An 18,373-nucleotide genomic window follows, 5' to 3' on the forward strand; every position below is an offset into this window, starting at 1 on the left:
GCCTGAATGTGCACAGAGAACACGCAGCAGTTTTCCTGCAAAGCTCAAGTGTTGCACATCATGCAACAGTGCAGCAGTGTCAGGTCCCAAATCTGCAAACTCTGATATCTTGTGACTCACACCATTACCTTGGYTGTGCTACCAGCAGCAAGATGCAGAAGGAGGGACTAATGCTAACCCCTAACAAAAACAAAAATCCTACTTCGTTTTTTAGTGTTATCTTTCCTAACGCAGCCTTGGATCTTGCTGATGACATTGTGAGTTTTGTGCATCCTTGGCCTTTGTTTATTCACTTCGCTGGCAAGAGGGCAGGATTGGGGAGGTGTCGGGGTTGAGACTGGCGCCGCGGCAGCATTCCCAAGGACTACACAATAGGGCAGTGTTCCCTAAAGTAGGTTATGGGAAGGATGCGCAGAAAGGCACGAGACAGAGGGGTGACTGTGGAAAATATGATGATGCATCCCCAGAGTGAGATTTTTGATAATATAGCGTGACTTGTTTTCCTGGGTGGAGCGACACTTCCAGAAGTTGGGGAAATCCAGATCGAGGGCCTTGTTTCCTTGTCTGACTGGCTCCTTTTAACCAACTAGTTCTGCAGACATGGACAACTTGGTTGCAAATGGCCTCCTGCTCAGCTTCTGTCTTAAGCCCGAGCCCAGATGACCCATTTTGCACATTTCAACCAAGAATAAAGTGACCTGATTTTCAAAAGTGCTGAGCACCAGCTGTTCCTATTGTGTCCACGAGCCTCACGATAGGCTCCTATTTTGAAATTCTTGGCCTCATTAGAATATCGAGGCAGGAGAGTGATTRTATGTTCTTCTACTTGCCATATGCCTATTTATTTTAGTTCAAATATAAGTCTGACTAAACAACTTCAAAAATCCTAAGTGCTCTGAACTAGAACAAGTATTTTTGCAGTTGAAACTACATACTGCAACACAGGTCAACCAAATGATCTTCAAAAAACTTTTTTTTTTTTTAAACCCCAAAAGATTAAATACATTGAAGGTCAGAGTATTCAACCTTAGCTTCTTTTTTATTTTCCTTCTTTTTAAATAAGCAAATTTAGGAAGAGAGAAAGGTAGTATCCTAAGTCATTTAAACATGAATTGGGATTTCTGTGATGAAGTTACTTTGCTATCTACTATACAAAATTAGGCAAACATATTCAACAACATTTTTGTCACCAAATTTGTTTGTCACCGTATACCATTTATACAGCTAATATACATTTATCTGTAATTTATTTTGAAAGAACATTTTTTTAAAAAATCATTGTCTTATCAGAAATCAATACATCACATTGCTTGCAAARAGCAAGATGAACACATTTCCCCCAACATAAATGCTACAGATCAGTTAAAACAACAAGACAACTTACCACAAATAGCATAAGTCTGTGCCAATGATTAGCGCACARTATTTATTTAAATAAAGCTATTTTAAAATTGCTTCCATTTTAATGTTAAATTTAAATTAAGCATTTTTAGATTGGATTAAGTAGCGGAATAAAGTCAAAAGGCACTCAGTTCCCAGGAGTTCCTGCTGCATCATTACTGGCATGGAGTTCTCCTTTATAGGACACTTAGCCTGAAAACCCCCTGCAGATTCCAGGTACATCCCGACCAGAAGAGAGGGCACTACCACTGCACGTTGAAACACGTAAAGGTTTCAAGTCTCATATTGAGACTTGTTGCACGTGCATCTGCAACAGTTAGGAATAATAATAAAAGCAAAAGCAAAGTATGAGTGGAAGGAAGATATTTGTAACAGCAAGGCACATGAAGTGCCATCACCTGCGTCCCGGCATTCAGCAGGTACTGACCGATACCTTCCTTGGTGGTGATTAGTCAGAGCCTGTAGAACAYGCTGGGTCTCACTTTGTGGAAGCTTCCTAAGCTTCATGCTCTGCCCACATGATAAAATAGTAGAAAAGAAAGCGGTGGCAAGGGTAGGGTGACCTTACTAGAAAGCACGATCAATAGCGAGCAGCAGAGTGCCCAGAAGAGGCAAGAGCGGAGTCAAGGCGGGAAGCTGCATTCCCACGGGACAGGATTTTCTCTTTTGCCCAGAGCAAAAATGCCTTGCTGCAGCACAGATGGACTCTCGTTTGAAAGAACCAGGGGTAACACAGATGTGCCAGTCTGGAGAGCTCAGACTGAGAGGCAATGTCTTAATTGTGTTTTCAAAATACCGCACATGCATTTTTGGTATTTCACAGACCAGACTTACTACAACTGCCCAGGACGCTATTGGAAAGCTCCAGCCATAGTGCACCTGAAGAGGTTAAAGCTTAACTGAGGAAATAATACAGGACAACCCACTGTCTGGGCACTGATGGTCCTGAGATGCTTGAAGGGGTTTTAGAAGAGATCGCAAAATAAGAGCAAAGTGGGGAAAAATAAAAAAAAATAAAAAGAAAAAAAGAAATCAGTGTTTTATATATCAGTTATATATATATAAACCTATATAACCTATATAGGTTATATATACCTATATATTGTATATATAAAAATATAATATACAAAAAATATATACTATGTATTTATATATATAAAATATATATATTTTTATATATAAATATATATATACACACACACACATATATACATATACACACCAAAATGCCCTATACAACCAATGCTGGTTCATTCCACAATGTCATTCCTCCCTGCAAACTATAGCTGCAGTCACACTGGAGAGAACATAGTAAATAAGAGACAACCTTGTCCTCCGTAATCATGGAAGTGAGAACTAGCAACATTAAGGCCCGAACTTTTGCAGTCCACATATCAAAGATCACACACACGGAACAACTCTGCAATTTTAAATTACACAGCAATTACTCAGGCAAGAACTTCTTTAGTTGAGCGCAAGCTGCAAGAGGAAGCTGTCTCTCTTGCTCTTCACGGAATAGAAACAACACAATTAACACAAACAGCTCAGGAAARACTTAAGTTTCCCAGATCTCTGCAAACAAGCCTTGCCTCATGTTATTTTCAGTGCTGTTCTGAGATGGTTCCAGGCTGGTTTTTGAGTGCACAGCCCAAGGAGTCAGCTTACACCGTTCCCATCCACTCAGAGCTGCTTGGAGGCCGCTGGCAGACACAGGCCCCTGTGCCAGGGGTCTCGGGCTCCTGCTGTCCTGCCCTAGACCCCAGGAACAACCACCCTGCTCCTGACRGGGCCCTTGGTGGCTGCAAACAGCAATATGAGAAAGGAGCGCAGGATTTGCCCTCGTATTTTAATCATATTCTTGCAGGAAAGAGCTCCAAGATTGGCTAAATTGAGATACAAATGCTACGGAGAGTTACAAATGCCACTATGAGCACTGGCTCTTTGCAATCCAACTCATTAAGCTYTGGCCTTTTCCTTCCCACCGTATTATTTTTGTGCACTGAATCTTCAAAGATTCAATACTCAGGCCAAAAAAAGAACCCCAAACCCTCACACAGGAAACCTGGCTGCTTAGCTTATTTCATTAGCACAGAGGCTTCAAAAACACTGAGCAATTTCAACCTAGAAGATACCTGGCTTCAGCTAGAGATAAGTGCCTGAGATAAGAGAAGTATAATTGCTCAGCGTAATACCTCAGTGCATTTTATATAAATATTTGCTAACACTGCATTTATTTCATTTCAGCCTTGTGAAATTCTGCTGAATGTTCCAGTTTTATTTGTGATACGTTCCTCTAGTATTTACACATCCCCTTGATATAGAATTAAATAAATAATACTACCTCTAAAGTACCAGTGGGGCAGCTACACCTTGCACAGCATAGTCTAGAGTTCCATGAATTACCAGGTTATCTCTTCTGAAAAATCTGGGGRAAAAAAATCTCAAATAATTTGTTCTTAAAGAGCTCTGAAATTGAGAATTACAAGACAAGCAAACTTTTGCTTGTAATAAAATGGCTTGCATTTAACAAAATACACTAGTATTTTTCCATAATCTATTTATTAAGCAAGTAAAATTCTCTGAAATTCAGAAATTAGGAGGATTATTTCTTGGAGATTTCTTTGCAGCAACAGTTTTGTTTTTCTCTTAGCACCTTTCCTCTTAGTCCCATCAGCTCTTCTCCCATCTTGCTATTCTGCAGTCTCTTGGGCACAAGCCTCGAAGCTCTTACATCCCCTCAGGTTTTGGTGGTAGCATCACAAGAGTTACCAGGGGAAAGACTGGAGCCAAAAGTCTGTGACATTAAGACGACATCAGTTTCCACAAGGGAGAGAAGCCTTGTAGAAGAAAGATACAAGAAACCAGGCATCAAAAGTTCCAAAACTCAGAAAAATTACCTGTTTTTCTTCACTTTTAGCTGCTACTGGTAGATATCTAAGGAGGGTGGGATCTCCCTGTGCTTACACTCACATGGAAGAGCGGATGGACCCACTGCTTTCACAGGAATAATGTCATTCATTCGAGTGACACTACTGCAAAGACGTGGCACTCTATGTGAGTGCTCATACGCTACGTGAGCATGAATATCCTCTTTCAAATTAAGGACAAAGAGGAATAAACCAATACCTGTAATGAAAGGGGGYTGAAGAGTGCTGATTTTCATACTGCAAATCATCTTTGATATTCCCTCACACTTCGACTGTGATCAAGTGATGCCCTAGACTGTCAACTGGCTCTCTCCAGAGGCAGTTAGTCTACCCTGGGCAGCCGTGAACTCGGTCCTTGCTTTTGCTCTTGTTTTAGAACAAAGTTAGAATATCTCTGTTAAGAAAATGAACGGAACTGCACCGGTCTACAAGGAGGAATCAGACCCCATGGTCTCTCAAGTTATTTTCAGTGATCCTACAATGCAGGAAGGCAAGTTAAACATTTAGCATCTGACCTTGCGCTGTCACTTCTAGGTGTGCTGCTGAATTTGCAATTCACGTTCCCTATCCACAGATTAAAAATACATGTCTTTTTTTTCCCCAGAGCTCATAATATAGGAAAGTCACTTTTAGAGAAAATTTGATTGTTCTTATTGTGCACTAAAACTCAAAATGCTAAAACTTTTACATACGAGTAGTTTCCAGCTCTCCGAGTGGGAGATTAAACTGCAGACTGGAGCCCACAGAATCCAATCTCTCATGGGGACCTAAACGCTATAGTGGTGGTCAGCAGAACTACCACACACAAACATGCACCAGTAAATTCCATGACAGCACATTAAGTGTGAAATCTGATTTTTAACTCCATTCTTTCCCTGAGATTTCACTACTTTTCTATCCTTTCTTACTGAGTCGCATCCCACTTGTTTTACACTTCATGCCACTTGCTTTATTTTTCCAAACAATGTTTATGTTTCATAGTCTTGCTAGCAAAAATATGTCTACAACATCAGTTATAATTACTAACAGCAAGCACATCTAAATTAAACACCTGCTAACATACACAAGCATAAACAAGACAAATCCACATTGGTACACAATGTGGTCTCCTCACAGTGTATGAGGGAGACATGCTCAGATGCTACAGGAACGAGCAGAGTATAAGAACTTCAGAAGGGTGAGGGCCAAAGAACGAGCTAAAAGAATGCAAATACACGCTAAAATGGCATATACATTCACAAATATTGCTATACTTTAGAGGTTATATAGATACGTACATGCGCACACACAAGCATACAATCTGTATCTGGTTTGCAAAGTGCGCCCTTCGCTTTTTCTAGCATTTGTCCTTTGCGTTTTCACCAGACACAAATCTTTYACCGCACAGTGAAATCAGCCTCCAGGTTCCTGGTTCACATTTCCCAGACCTTGCGTTGGTGTGTGGGCCACAGGCACGGTCAGGAGCACCTGCTTTCCACGCAGGATCCCTGGATACGTGAGGCAGCCTGTGTGCACCTCACAGGACAGTCAAGGTCCACATGCAAACCCACTTTTAATACCCCACACACGAGTTTCAAAACCTGCCCAGCCTCCATAGATGCCGAACATTCAACTTCTGTGAAAATCAGCACTCGCTGAGACACCTACCACATCACAGCCTAGGAAACCACASGGGAAAGTGACGGCCTCTGGCTGTTAGCGGAACAGTTACTTCTCTCCCAAGAYTAGTCTTGTGAGGCAGCCAACACCTTCAAAATAAGGAAGGCAGGTCCTTTGAAGTTATGAAATATTAGGGTCCTTTCTGCTGTACTTTCTATGGACAACTCTATCTTGAAACTGTTGCTCTGCCTTATGAATAAGTGCACGAGCAATGTCTTGGCACCAAGTTCTGCAAGCAACGTGAAGCAAGAGGGGACATTCTTGGAAAGTCAGGAGCTGGCAATACAGGAAGCTTCTGCTTAATGCAAGTCTCTTCTGCTTAATGCAAGTCAGGCAGGTGTCACCTCCAGGGTGAGATGGTTCATGATGCCCTGTATTCAGAGGGGAAGGAACGGGAGGAACTAACGGAAGAGAACTAAACCAAGAGAATGAATAGGTGGAAAAGGATCGCACAAAATAAATGCTCCTTTCAGGACCTCACAGCTTACCTTATGTAAATGGAGAATGCATGATGATTTGAATACCATTAATATTCCAGCTACGGGAATTTGGAATTTGTATGTGTAATATCTAGGGAGAGAGGACTGATGTTGCTTCTTGACCCAGCAGTCAATCGAAGGCCCTTTAGTCACAAAAAAATATTTAGAGCATTTGTTATGCTCGTAATACCTGCACCGTATCACAGAATGCATTTGGAAGAGAAAGCTCTTGATGACTGCTGAACAGCCAGACGTGTCACCTAAAGCAGCTGGGAGGCAGGGATGCACTTGGTGATTAACCACGTGCGCTTGCCACCACCTTCCCCTTCCCCAGGCACTGACCAGCTCACGGACCCAGTCGGACACAAGACACTAGGCAGGCTGGATCTTGGTCTTAACGGGCACAGGCACTACTAGGGTCTTATTAACGATAAGAAAGGCATATTTCTTTGGTAAATATCATCACACAATGTCCACCCTTGGACTGTGTGTTTCCCTACAGCAACATCCTGTTTTTATGCACTGCTGTTCCTGTATCACCCTTCTAGCTAGCCCACCTCCTTGTCCCATCAAGGCTCTTTCTAAATCTTTCACCTTGCTTCAAAACCCATAATTCCATGGCAATGTGTATGTCCTGCACTGGGTTTTTCCTTCTCTTCCTTCTTTTGCTGGTCTCCATGACAAAATAACTCTCCTAATGTTATCCAAAGCCATCATACACATATATTCACTTCAAAACACAATACTAAGGTCACACACCGTGGCCTAGAAGAGCTGGGTTTGAAGGCAACCTGTTACCAGTGATAAATGACAGCTCCCAAGGGCAAGTGCATTGCCAGACACTTAGTACTAGTCTCACACTTAATATTTACAGACCTTGGACTGACACCAACCCACAAGTAAAAACTGTGTGCTTTAGCACTGCTTCAAATACACCATCCTACCCAACCGCCCCATTAACCAGCGAGTAAATTACTACGATTCAACACGGTAAGGCTTTTTTTCCCCTCAACTTTTAAACTTCCACTAAATATTTCACTTCAGTATATTTCTTGAAGATGTATCAAAATGTAATGTTAAAATAAAAAATGGTGACTATTAAAAGCTGAAAGTATTGCATTGTCACGCTCACATTACTCCATTTGGAACAACTGGCAACAGGATGAAAACTGAGGAGATTATTATTTCTAGACAGAAAAGTTTATTAGCCTTTAAAAAGTGCTTAGGGGCGCTCCATTGAAGGAGCTATGGCCCTGATTTAGATCCAGCTAAATGACTTAAGCTGAAATCCAAAGGTGAGTCCAGGAAGCATATTTCTGAGAGCCAGAATACAAGAACACAGATACACAATCTATGCCAGCTGGGCCAGTAATTCTCACCATGCCCTTTTGTTCACTTCCATCACACCTGCTCTGACTTCTGATAAYCCTCTGGTTGTGCCATCTAAGACCCTTCTTTAAAGATGGACTTCAATTAAGTGGGAACATCACTCAGTGGTGAGAGCTATTCTCTCCTTAGCCTTCACACTCATCGTGTAGGGAAGAGCTACAGTACTGACGTGTTAAGGTTTTTATCTGATTTTTCAGGTAGGAAACTCATGCACTTCAGCTATTAAATGACAGAACTGGGCCCCAAGAAACACAGTGCTCATTCTGATGTGTAACGACCAATACAAAAGTGCAGAAACAAGTTTGGCAACTCACAATAGTCAGTCAATAAAGTTATAGAAAATATACAGCCCTGGATAGGGCAACGTGGCAGATAAATTATCTGATGAAAAATTATTGCACCTAGTTTTAAAATAAACATTACCCTATATAGCTCTTTCACTCTTTTTGTAAAGTCATTTAAGAATGTTTTCTTATGAAGTGAGGTTGCAAGAAGATGCCTTAATTTTATATTTCTGCACTTAAAAGTAATTCCATAGACTGAACCTAAGACTGACTCAAAGAAAAAACACTCCATCATTATAGTAACAAAAAAGCATCAAGAACATGTTTAAGTTAGCCCTGGTTACYTCTCTTCATCTCTTTCCAGAGAAAATATAAAAAGTTATCTAGCAATTGAGACAGAATGAGCGTTTGTTAGGAAAATGTAGGGGTTTGGGGGTTTTTTTTGGCATGTCTTTGTTGTGAAAAATATTCCAACAAGGTAAGTTCTTATATGGACCTCCCATACAAACACGATCACAAGATTGCACTCCTGAAATCCAATGCCTCTGGAACGTCGCTGAGCCCCGTATGGAAACACCGGGGATTCCACWGGGGCCCGGCGCGCTCGGCMGCGCGGCCTCAGCRCCCTCCTGCCRCCCGGGCACGGGCCCTGCTCCAGCCCCTTCACCCCAGCCCCGTTCTCTTTCCACACAGCACTCCAYGGCTGTGGCGTCTGCTCGGACTTGTCATCATTTCTGCCACATTTCCACACATTAGGTTTTATTTAGAGATAGACTGCTCCTCTCCACTCACCGTGACGGTAGACGCTACAGGCCAGGCCTAGGAATGTACTACAGACCCGTAACTACTCCCCGGAGCTGGCTTTTATACCTCTGCCTAACTTTGAACATTCGGACGGATACCTCTTGAGCTTCTGTTACTACCAATGATTTGTTTGTGCAGATTTTGGCCAAAAAAGCTACCAACTACATTAACTAAAACTAGCATCTTTGCTTCGTCAGGCTATTAGCCCATGGGCAAGCAAAGCCAGGTTGCAGGCCTAGACCTAGCCACATTGTGGCCGCCTCAGACTGGCCACGTGTGTGAGCAAACCAGCCTCAACAGCACCCACGGGCCCAAGGCACCTCCCCAAACCGGTGTCACCCACACTCAGCACAAGGGAGACGGTGGTTTGGTTCGCACCTGGGSGGCACAGCTATTTCAGACCCCACGTCAGAGCCCGTCAACCTTTTCCTCTCAAGTTTTTGTTCCCTCCACCCACTCAGACAGCGACGCAGCATTTATACATAGATCTTAAGAAAACCTTGTAAAAATATTTCCGTTTCATCCTGTTTAAAACAAATATTTAGATAAAGGCTTATGAGCAGTAAAAACGAGTCGCTGTATTATCCAAGAATGTAAACTCCCAGGGGAGCTGGCTTTAGAACGTGCTATGAAAATGAAGATTGATACTTTGCTCTAAAATACTGTGGAAATTTAAGAGCTGAAGTTAAGTACTGCAGTGAAATTCAGTACCTTGTCTTTGTTCRGTTGTAAGATCAACAGCCGACTGACGACTTTTAAAATGTTATCAGGCATGGTCAGAAGTTCATCTTCTAAAACCAGGTCGCAGGTCTTCGACAGGAAATTCATCGGAAATTATGGAGGAAATTCAAAAAACACAAACGGGTGTGAAAACTAGTTTATATAATGTAGGCTCTCCCAACACAGCTTCCTGTGTTATGATAAACTCAGCTGTTTCTTACTGAACTTTGCCTTTTCTAGGCCACATTAAAAAAGTATTTCTGAATCGTCTATTATACTCTTCGTGCCTCAAAAAATGCAGAGGTCAGATTCTCTACAAAGGACTATTCAATGTTTGCCTTTAAATGATACAGCTGGGAGAGAAACTAGTAGCAAAAGGAGGTGTTTGGAGATCACTGGAAGCTTTCCCGGAGCGGTGCTTGCAGCAGGTCTGTCCTTGGCTCTCAGCACTCCAGGAATGGGTGTGCAACGTGTTTCAAAACCTCTCCTGTCACCTTCAGGACACGTCCCATCCCGAGATGAGACTCATACAGCTATAGTGCCAGTGTCCCAGGAAAACTGCAGCCTCCATCAAGTCTGGGAGGACGAAGATTAGTATAGGGAATCTGCTCCCCTATTGGGGGGGGGAAACTTTCTCCCCTTCATTTTCCATGCATTTTCTGTGCAATACAACCCCACACAGGCCATCATTACCCTTAAGAAACTCAGGTCCACAAACAAGTCTACAAATAAAACGTAATTCCTCAAATAAATTGTTCATCTGCTACCTCCACATGTTGCTCTCTTGTCTTCTACCCTCACATCCAATCAAACCATCAAATCTATTTGTTCAACAGTGCAACCTGAAATTTCTAATAAATTGTGTATTTGTAGCTATTTCCTACAGGTAATGTTTCCTGCTGAAGTAACAGGAGCCACTCCTATACTTTCAAAATTACAGGAATCACATCTTCTACAATTTGATGAAAAACAAGAGCTATTTTGGGCTTGTGAGGGGCTGGTTGACATGGTAAAAGTGATAACGGTACTTAATAGCAATCATTCCACATCATTTGCTGCTGGTATCACGAACAAGGCTTCTTACTGAGCCCGCATGAAGGGGAGATGGAAAATTCCTCTGCATGTCAGGGTATCTGCAGGCTGATCTGAATGCAGAACTTTACTTGCAGAATGAGGACTTCTCACACCAAACGCACCTATTTTGCATGTTTACTCAAGATCACGGGCACAGCCCAGGGAAACAAAGCTGACCATCGACATAACCAGAAACACTTTATCTCCCAAGTTTCAAACCCAGTGGTTCTGATCTCTCTTTGGGGTGAGCTTGCTATCCTTTCTCTACTAACATAACCTACTGAAAWCAATGAAAATAAGTTTTCTTCCTCCAGTTACCTTTGGCAGACTGCTTAGGAGATCTGCAGATCATTGATTAGGCTGCTGCACYCCTTCCAAAATGCAGCTTACCTAAATTTGCTACTTGTAAAGCCAGGTTCTCTCCCCTTCTTTTTTTCCCCCCCCTTCTCTCCCCTTTTTCTCCCCAGTCTTTTGGAGGGATAATCCCAGCCCCTGTATGTGCCGATTTGCACTGCACGACTGCAAGGACAAGTTCAGAAATTGCTGGAGAAACTTCAAATGCTTCTATTTCATCTAACTAAATATACATACAGAAAAGACTTATTACGGCAAGTATGCTGGATAAGCTCAGTTTCAGAAAATTAAAACCAATGGCTAAACAGATTTGCATGAAGTATTCCTTAGACACTTCTTACAAAGGGTAACCCTTACTGCCAGGCTCAGATTCACACCTCCTCCACCAAAAACATACATTCTCCAGCTTTGATTGTTCTGAGCTACTTTAAATAATCTAACTACTATTACATATCACAGTTTTCAAGAAAAGACATTCCCCCTCAGCAATTACCACTGTATTATTTAGCAAATCCTAAACAAAGTCTAAATTAGCTGACAATTTTGGGTCACTCCACCAACCAAGTGAAAATATTTTAGAAAGCGGGCAGGAATAACTGTATTTGGAAAAAAAATTAAAATCCAGTGTGACTTTCTTTCACCACGGAGTAGATATTGTAGCCAAGAGTTTAGGTGATTGGATGCTGGCTTGATTTTTCTACTTTTCACGGGGATATCTGCAGCCTGCCACAGCTTGCAGAACTGAGTCACTCTGCAGAACTCCCCTCAACACGGACACAAACCCACACTTCTGGAGGGCTTCCACAGAAAGCCCTCCCCTCATTCCAGATTCTGCCTCAAACTGCGTAAAGAGCTTTACAAAGGCAGCAGTTTAGCATCTCTAATTAATGCTGCTGCCTACAACTGAATGCTTATTGTTGCTCACAGCTGAATAGGTCACTGAATTAAACCAAGGTGAGCTGCAAAATCCTCACATTTCAGCCTCCTCCAGCAAGTAACAGGTTTTCCAAAGATGCGGCCGCTATCCAATTCCAAAATGGCAAGACATTCAATAGCCTTGCAGGTTTATCAAATCTTGCCAAAAAGGCAGTGCATAGTTGGTGCCTGGGAAAGCGTCGGAGCTATCTGGMATGAATCGATACCCCTTCGTTGTGGACCGTTGTCTCCTTCTGAAGGAGCAGCTTCCTGTGCCATCGGTAGGTTATCGTGGTGTCTACTGCATGCATATATTAATTTAGTCACAGGACCATGGGAGAGAGAAGCACACAGCAACATAAACAGACTCAGAACCGGATTCAGGAACAGACCTAAAGCCAGGGACCTCAGAGCAAACATCAGCAAAACAAACCCGTTTGGTGCCACGATGCTGGTGCTGCTCCCGGCTGCAGCGACAGCCATCGGCCAGGAAAAGCAGCTTGAAGCTTGGCCCTCCAAGGATCAAGTGCTTTGAAAGGCACCAAAATCCTCAACAGATTTAGGTAACATACACATGCATGTAGGCCTCTGTTTCCTGGTTTTTCTTCCTCAGTTTTTCTTTCTATCGCCATGAACAAAAGCTGCTGTGGATCCCCTTGGTCACAGGCTGTAGCAGCCAGGAAGAACAACAAATAACTGTTCAAAAGCAGTTGGGAAAGCTGGGGGATGCACAGCACTCTGTCCAGAGCCTGGTCTGGAGGTGGGTGAGTCAAAGATACGCATGAAGCTTCTTGCTATCTGGTGGGAAAGGCCCAGGCGGCACCAAACAGCTACCACCAGTTTTGTGCAGACCTTAAACAGTCTTAAAGCTTTGTGGAACCATGTTTGCAAAAACACGGGAACCGCAGAGAAGACTGTGCTGCATATTCTCTTAAGGAAGACACCAGAGGAAAAGGAAACAGAAACTGGGTAGAACTGTTTTATTCCTTATCAGCCAATAAATTGAGGCAAGGAGGGGAATCTAACTTTTTAATCTAACTTCTGCCTGAAAGTGTCAGAAAGAAGTTCATGGTCTGAAGGCAGAGGCACTGCCAGGCACTCTCCCCAGATCCGGATCCAATGGCAGCTCCTATTTCTCCTTCAAGGCGAACGGATGCTCTAGCGGTGAAAACACACTGGAAGGAAGGAACTCAAGAAGCGATTTTCCCAGCGGGAATGGCCCTGAGGATAAACACACACCATCAGGAAAGAGCAACTCCTGAAGCAACAGGGTGGAACCACCACCCAGCTGGGATGGAGCAGCCCAGCAGCGGCCAAAGGCAGGGAGGCAGCGCAGGGACCCTGTGGCAAAGCCGGCTCTGCCGACCGCCACACCAAACCTGGGCTCAGCCTTTGTGGCTCCAACCCCAGAGCCAAGCACCCGCAGAATCCCGGGAGGCATTACGAAGAGGGCATTACGGCTGCGCGGGTGAGCCGGATGGGGTTTCCTTGGACCACGCTGTGTGAGGGAGGAGGTGACGCAACGCTGATTCTCCTCAGGAAATATTAATGACAGGACGGCTGCTTTCAGGCTAGGATACAGTGCTTTAGATAATCGAACTAAGGGACACGAGAAATGAGTGGGCTCCAAGGTTTTGTGTGTATGTGACATTTCTCAATTAAGTTAAAAATGAGTCTTCTTTTGACCACCTATGGTTATCTCCAAAAGTTCATTGTTTTTGAATTAGTATTGGAGGTTCAAGTTTAGAAAAACCATTCCCGATGCTGACATTTGCTCAAATGCCTCCGAATACTTCCTGTTCCAGGAGGCTGAAGACACGTCCCAGGCCCTCCACCACAGGTCCCTCAGACAGGGAGGGCACGTTTCCTGCCCCTCTCACAATCCAGTGCCCACACGGATACAGAGCACGGATACAGACGGCTGTCCGGCACCACGCACGGCTCGCTGTGTCCCTCCTGACCCAACCTGGTCACCCAGCTCCAGCAACAGGAGGGGGACACCGAGGCTGGATTTCACCGCCCAAAAACCTCCGAGCGCCCAAACATTCCCMATGAAATTTCCCTGCAAGAAGCAGTTATCTAGCTGCAAACTTTTCAGAGGGTAACCTTCAAAAAGGCATGCTCAGGAATTAYGGTTTTTGCCACTGCGGAGAGCTCTTCAGACATTCCTTCATGGTGTGTACGCTAGACTGTTACTCTACACCACCCCCATCTCAAACCGACACACTACCTCGAACACCAAGTGCTTCAATTAAAATAGCTCCAGAAAGGCTGCAGAAAGCGCTTTTTTTCAGAGCATTACTCAGTTCTGATAGCATTTAACAGCTGCATCAACCGCAACGCRCAGATCCCCTCTCCACTGAAAGAAAATCCATGATTCCCTTCATTAAAACAAAGCAAAAAGCTGCTCACAAATAAGGRAAATGTATACATGCTACTTCAGGTGACTTCTCAGCGCTCCCATTTCTGAGTTTCAGTTAGTTCTATTCAGTAAATTCCAGGCGGTTTTATAGGATCTCTTTATTTTCCTTTCAATTAAGTAACAATCTGACAAAAATTTAAGTGCATTTCCCCTCACTTTCAGTAACAGATACAAAATTTATTGGATTCCAACTTTTCAACATCTCTCTTCAGGCAAGGTCAAAGCTCTACATTGTTGTAGTTTTCTTTTTCGGTGTTTTTTCTCCCTGTCAGTCCTCCGCTGGGAAATTAATATTCAGCATGAACAATGAACTCCTCGCGTGGCCTCTGAACCCCGCGGTTGCTAGGAGGCCCCAAGAAACCCGGGATTACGGCAGATTTAATGGCACGTAATAGGAGATTATTCAACAGGAAAATGTGTGATTTTCCAAGTTTCCAGCCCCCCCTTTTTTTTTTCTTACTTCCATCCCCCTTTATCTGTCAAGCAGCCTCTAAGTTTCACACAAATTGCATCTGCAGTAATTTTCTGTAATTATGGGCAGTGTGCTGCCCCCATATTGAAGATGTGACTGGCAGGCATCAATACCCCTTCCGATCAACACGATACAAAGCTGGTCCCTACCCAGTGTTACTGAAGGGTCTGATTAAAAACCAGGCTGGCTTCACCACTCTAGCCTGAGACTGGCACCTCCATCATCAATGAGGTTCTGTTTAAAGWCTGTTTTTTCCCCAAATAAGGCACCACGGCACTGACTGCAACACCATCACTAAGGATTTCTGTGTGTGAATGAAGGGTATATGTTTTTTCCCATGCCCCATTCAGACAAACTCCAACATTAACGTTTAGAGCTTTTTAGTACCTCAGTGAAGACCACAGGCCTGTTTGTTTTATCGCATTTCCCCAAACCAAAGCAACTGAGGCAAAAAGACAAGGTTGCTTTCCCACCCTCCACCCCCACCTCACACAATGCAGCATTTAATTAAAAGCAAACCACAACAATACTAATGGAGATGAGGTTAAATGGTTGGATAAACAGAATGCAGCGCTCTGAAAGSGCCCTGCGCTTCAAGACACTTTCTCCCATACCACGTTCCGGGTGACAAAGACTGTATTTGTATTCCTGATCGGCACAACTTCCATGCCAGAAGATTTCCCGTGGACTTCCTGCGAGGAAGAGAGCTTTCTTCAAACAGTGAGAAGTGCTTAGCCACAGTAGCCATTCCTCCCAAAACCAATATTTAGAAAGGCAGGGCACAAGGATCCTTTAAAATAAATGAACGTATCCGTCACAAGAGAAAAAAACTGCATTCCCAGCTCAAAGTCTACCGTGTATTTTAAAAAACCTTCCCAACTTTAATTTTTGGTGTATTTTCCCTTTAACAACTTCAGCAGGTTTCTCAACCTAAATATGAGATTCTTTCCTTCTTCCATTGATGCCGTTTAAATCCATGCCCCACATCCCCATAAGCACAATGTTCCGGGGGGGGGGAGGAGGCGATTACTTCGAAACATTTCGGATCCATGGGCCCCAACACACACAGGTACCTTCTGTGAAGGCAGAGCGCCCCAGCTCACTCTGAAGATGGCTCGTGTTTCAGCACCTCGTTGGATTGTACCAACCTTGCCAAGATAAAGCTTTTACAGAGCCAGATTGTTTCCCCAAAGAATTAAAAACAAGCAAAAACCACACCACGCTTGGCACAAAACGCTCCCGCACGCTGCCTCTCTTTCCAATGCGGGTTTCCACACGGAAAGAAAGGCCTCAAAGTAGCGACTTCCCGCAAAATTGACACAGCATTTCCGACAGGAGGAGCATCGGGACGTCCGTGGAGAACAACAGGAATCTTTGCATGACGGTCAGATTTGGCCTTCCCGTCGCGTTCAGGCTCTGCAGCACCAACACAGCACAACAAAACAAAAAGCCCAGCACCCATTCYAGTTTCCTTCAGCTGCTCCAGCATAAATTATACTTGTCATTTCCTCTCGATATGTGGCTTCCCAGCGTACTGCCAACATAGCACAATATTCTGACGCAGGCGGATTTTTCACCAAGATGCCTGTTATTCCCCTTGCGCTTGGAGGTTAAGGGAAGAACGGCCACGAGGCATTTTTAAGCCATAAGAAACAGATCCTGCCCAGAGAGACGTGCTTATTAGGCATGGAGATAGCAAAGGGAGCCTATAACTGACAACCACAAGCTCAACCTTTGCAGCAGAGATGGGGGAGACTGGAAACATTTGCAGTTACGCATAACAAATACCCTCATTTTCTCCCTCTTTCTCTCCTTTAAAGGAATCTGCCTACTCAACCTAAATTAAGCCTTAGAGGAAAACCGTGCCTGTATGACAAACGGGAATTGGGCATCGCAGCCTTGCGTTACAGTCCGTCCAAGCCTCGCAGCGCCAGGCTGCAGAACAACAAAGGTTTCCAGGGTTTTCTGCCCCGGCCCCCACGCCATCAGCGGCTGGCCCAACTCTTCTCTCCGGTGTTTATGAAATGCCCAAATTCCAAAGCCGCTAGGATGAATTTCGGGATGAAGAGGCTGCCATTAACGCCACCGAGGCTCTCCAAAAATGCACCACTACTGGTTCGAGGCCGAGCCTCTCCCTTGCGCCTGCGGTTCCCTGTGCTGCTTTTTGTTTTGTTTGTGCTGCCTCTCTCTCCCATGCACAAACACGCTGCTGCAGTGTCCATTATTCCCCCGCTGCCTCCCTTTGAAGCAAGGAACGCATTAATAAAATAAACATGCACGTGTGTGTCCCCTCGCGCACACACACACACACACACAGCCCTGCTCTGCACCTCCAATAACGAACGCAAAGGTGTTTACAGCGTTTTCCACCACGGACGGGCTTTGCCACTGCAGAAACGCGGCTGCAAGCCCACGAGGCAGCAGCACAGCGAGGGCGTTTGCAGACACAGGTGACCCCTTTCCCTTCCAAAATGGAAACTCACGAGAGCGCAGCGGGCCGGCCACGGAAACCGGACCGGAGGCGGGATGCGCGGGCAGCACTAAAYACCCAGCACATGCTTCCCCGCACAAAAGGAGCGAGGGCTCCGCGCTCCCAGGCGTTTCCACCCGACCTTCCGCGCCGGCACAGATGCGGCTCTTCCCTCCACGCGCTTCTCTCACTCGCCTAACAGATTTTAAACACCATATTGCCAAGGCCCCGCTGTGAATCTTGCTGAGGTACAAAATGGTGGATGTGTGCCTTTTTTTTTTTTTTTTTTTTCTTTTGGTGCATTATTCACAGTCCCTTAACGCTCCCGCTGTGCCCTCCGTGCCCAGCGCCAGAGCCTTCCCGCATCCCGCAGCGGCCTCCCCGCCACAAAGCGCTCCCGGGTCCCCCCGCCCCGTTCCCCGCGGTGCCACCAACCTGATGTCATGTAGCCCCGCGACGCCTGGGAGAGGAAGGCGGGCGGGAAGTGCTTGTGCAGCCGGTAGTCCTTCTCGCTGCGGGACCGCGCGCGCTCCGAGGCGCGCTCCGAGAAGTCGGAGCTCGGCCAGGCCCGCCGCAAGGTCGTGCTCCGCGTCTTCTTCATGCTGAGGGCCCGCGAGGCCGGCGCTCCCGCGGCGACACGCGGCGGCCGGCGCGGCCGCGCATCAGCCTAGCGCGGGCAGCGCCGGGCCGCAGCCCGCCGCGCGCCCCTGCCTGCCCCTCGCCCTTTTTTCCGCTTTTTTTTCCTTCCCCTCGAGTGATCCAATTTTGCGCGCGTCCCACAATGCATTACACTTCATTTGCAACCAGTCCGGCTTAGAGCTCGCAGATCCGTGCGGAGGAAAGGCACATCGTGCGGGTCCCGAGCGCGGCGGCGCGGCGGGAGGACTCGCCGCGGGAAAAGCTCCGCGCTGCCCAACAAAAGCGCGATGGGGGCGGGCAGCGCCTGGCCAGCCGCGAGTCGCCGCACAAAAGACCCAAATTAGGGGGAGGGGGAAAAAACGGC

General features: G+C 45.3%; 1 protein-coding gene across 1 annotated transcript in view; it reads right to left on the reverse strand.

Annotated features, from left to right (window-relative positions):
• The window catches only part of STOX2 (storkhead box 2), a 67,813-nt gene extending 49,828 nt beyond the window's left edge, over nucleotides 1-17,985 (reverse strand). Inside the window, exon 1 of the mRNA XM_026033520.1 lies at nucleotides 17,806-17,985. Coding sequence (XP_025889305.1) covers nucleotides 17,806-17,971 — 166 coding nt within the window. The 5' untranslated portion in view covers nucleotides 17,972-17,985. The remainder of the gene's footprint in view (nucleotides 1-17,805) is intronic.
• Nucleotides 17,986-18,373: the final 388 nt, after the last annotated feature.

This window comes from Nothoprocta perdicaria, unplaced genomic scaffold, assembly GCF_003342845.1.
Source record: "Nothoprocta perdicaria isolate Ctin4 unplaced genomic scaffold, notPer1 scaffold_13, whole genome shotgun sequence".
Taxonomy (NCBI): domain Eukaryota; kingdom Metazoa; phylum Chordata; class Aves; order Tinamiformes; family Tinamidae; genus Nothoprocta; species Nothoprocta perdicaria.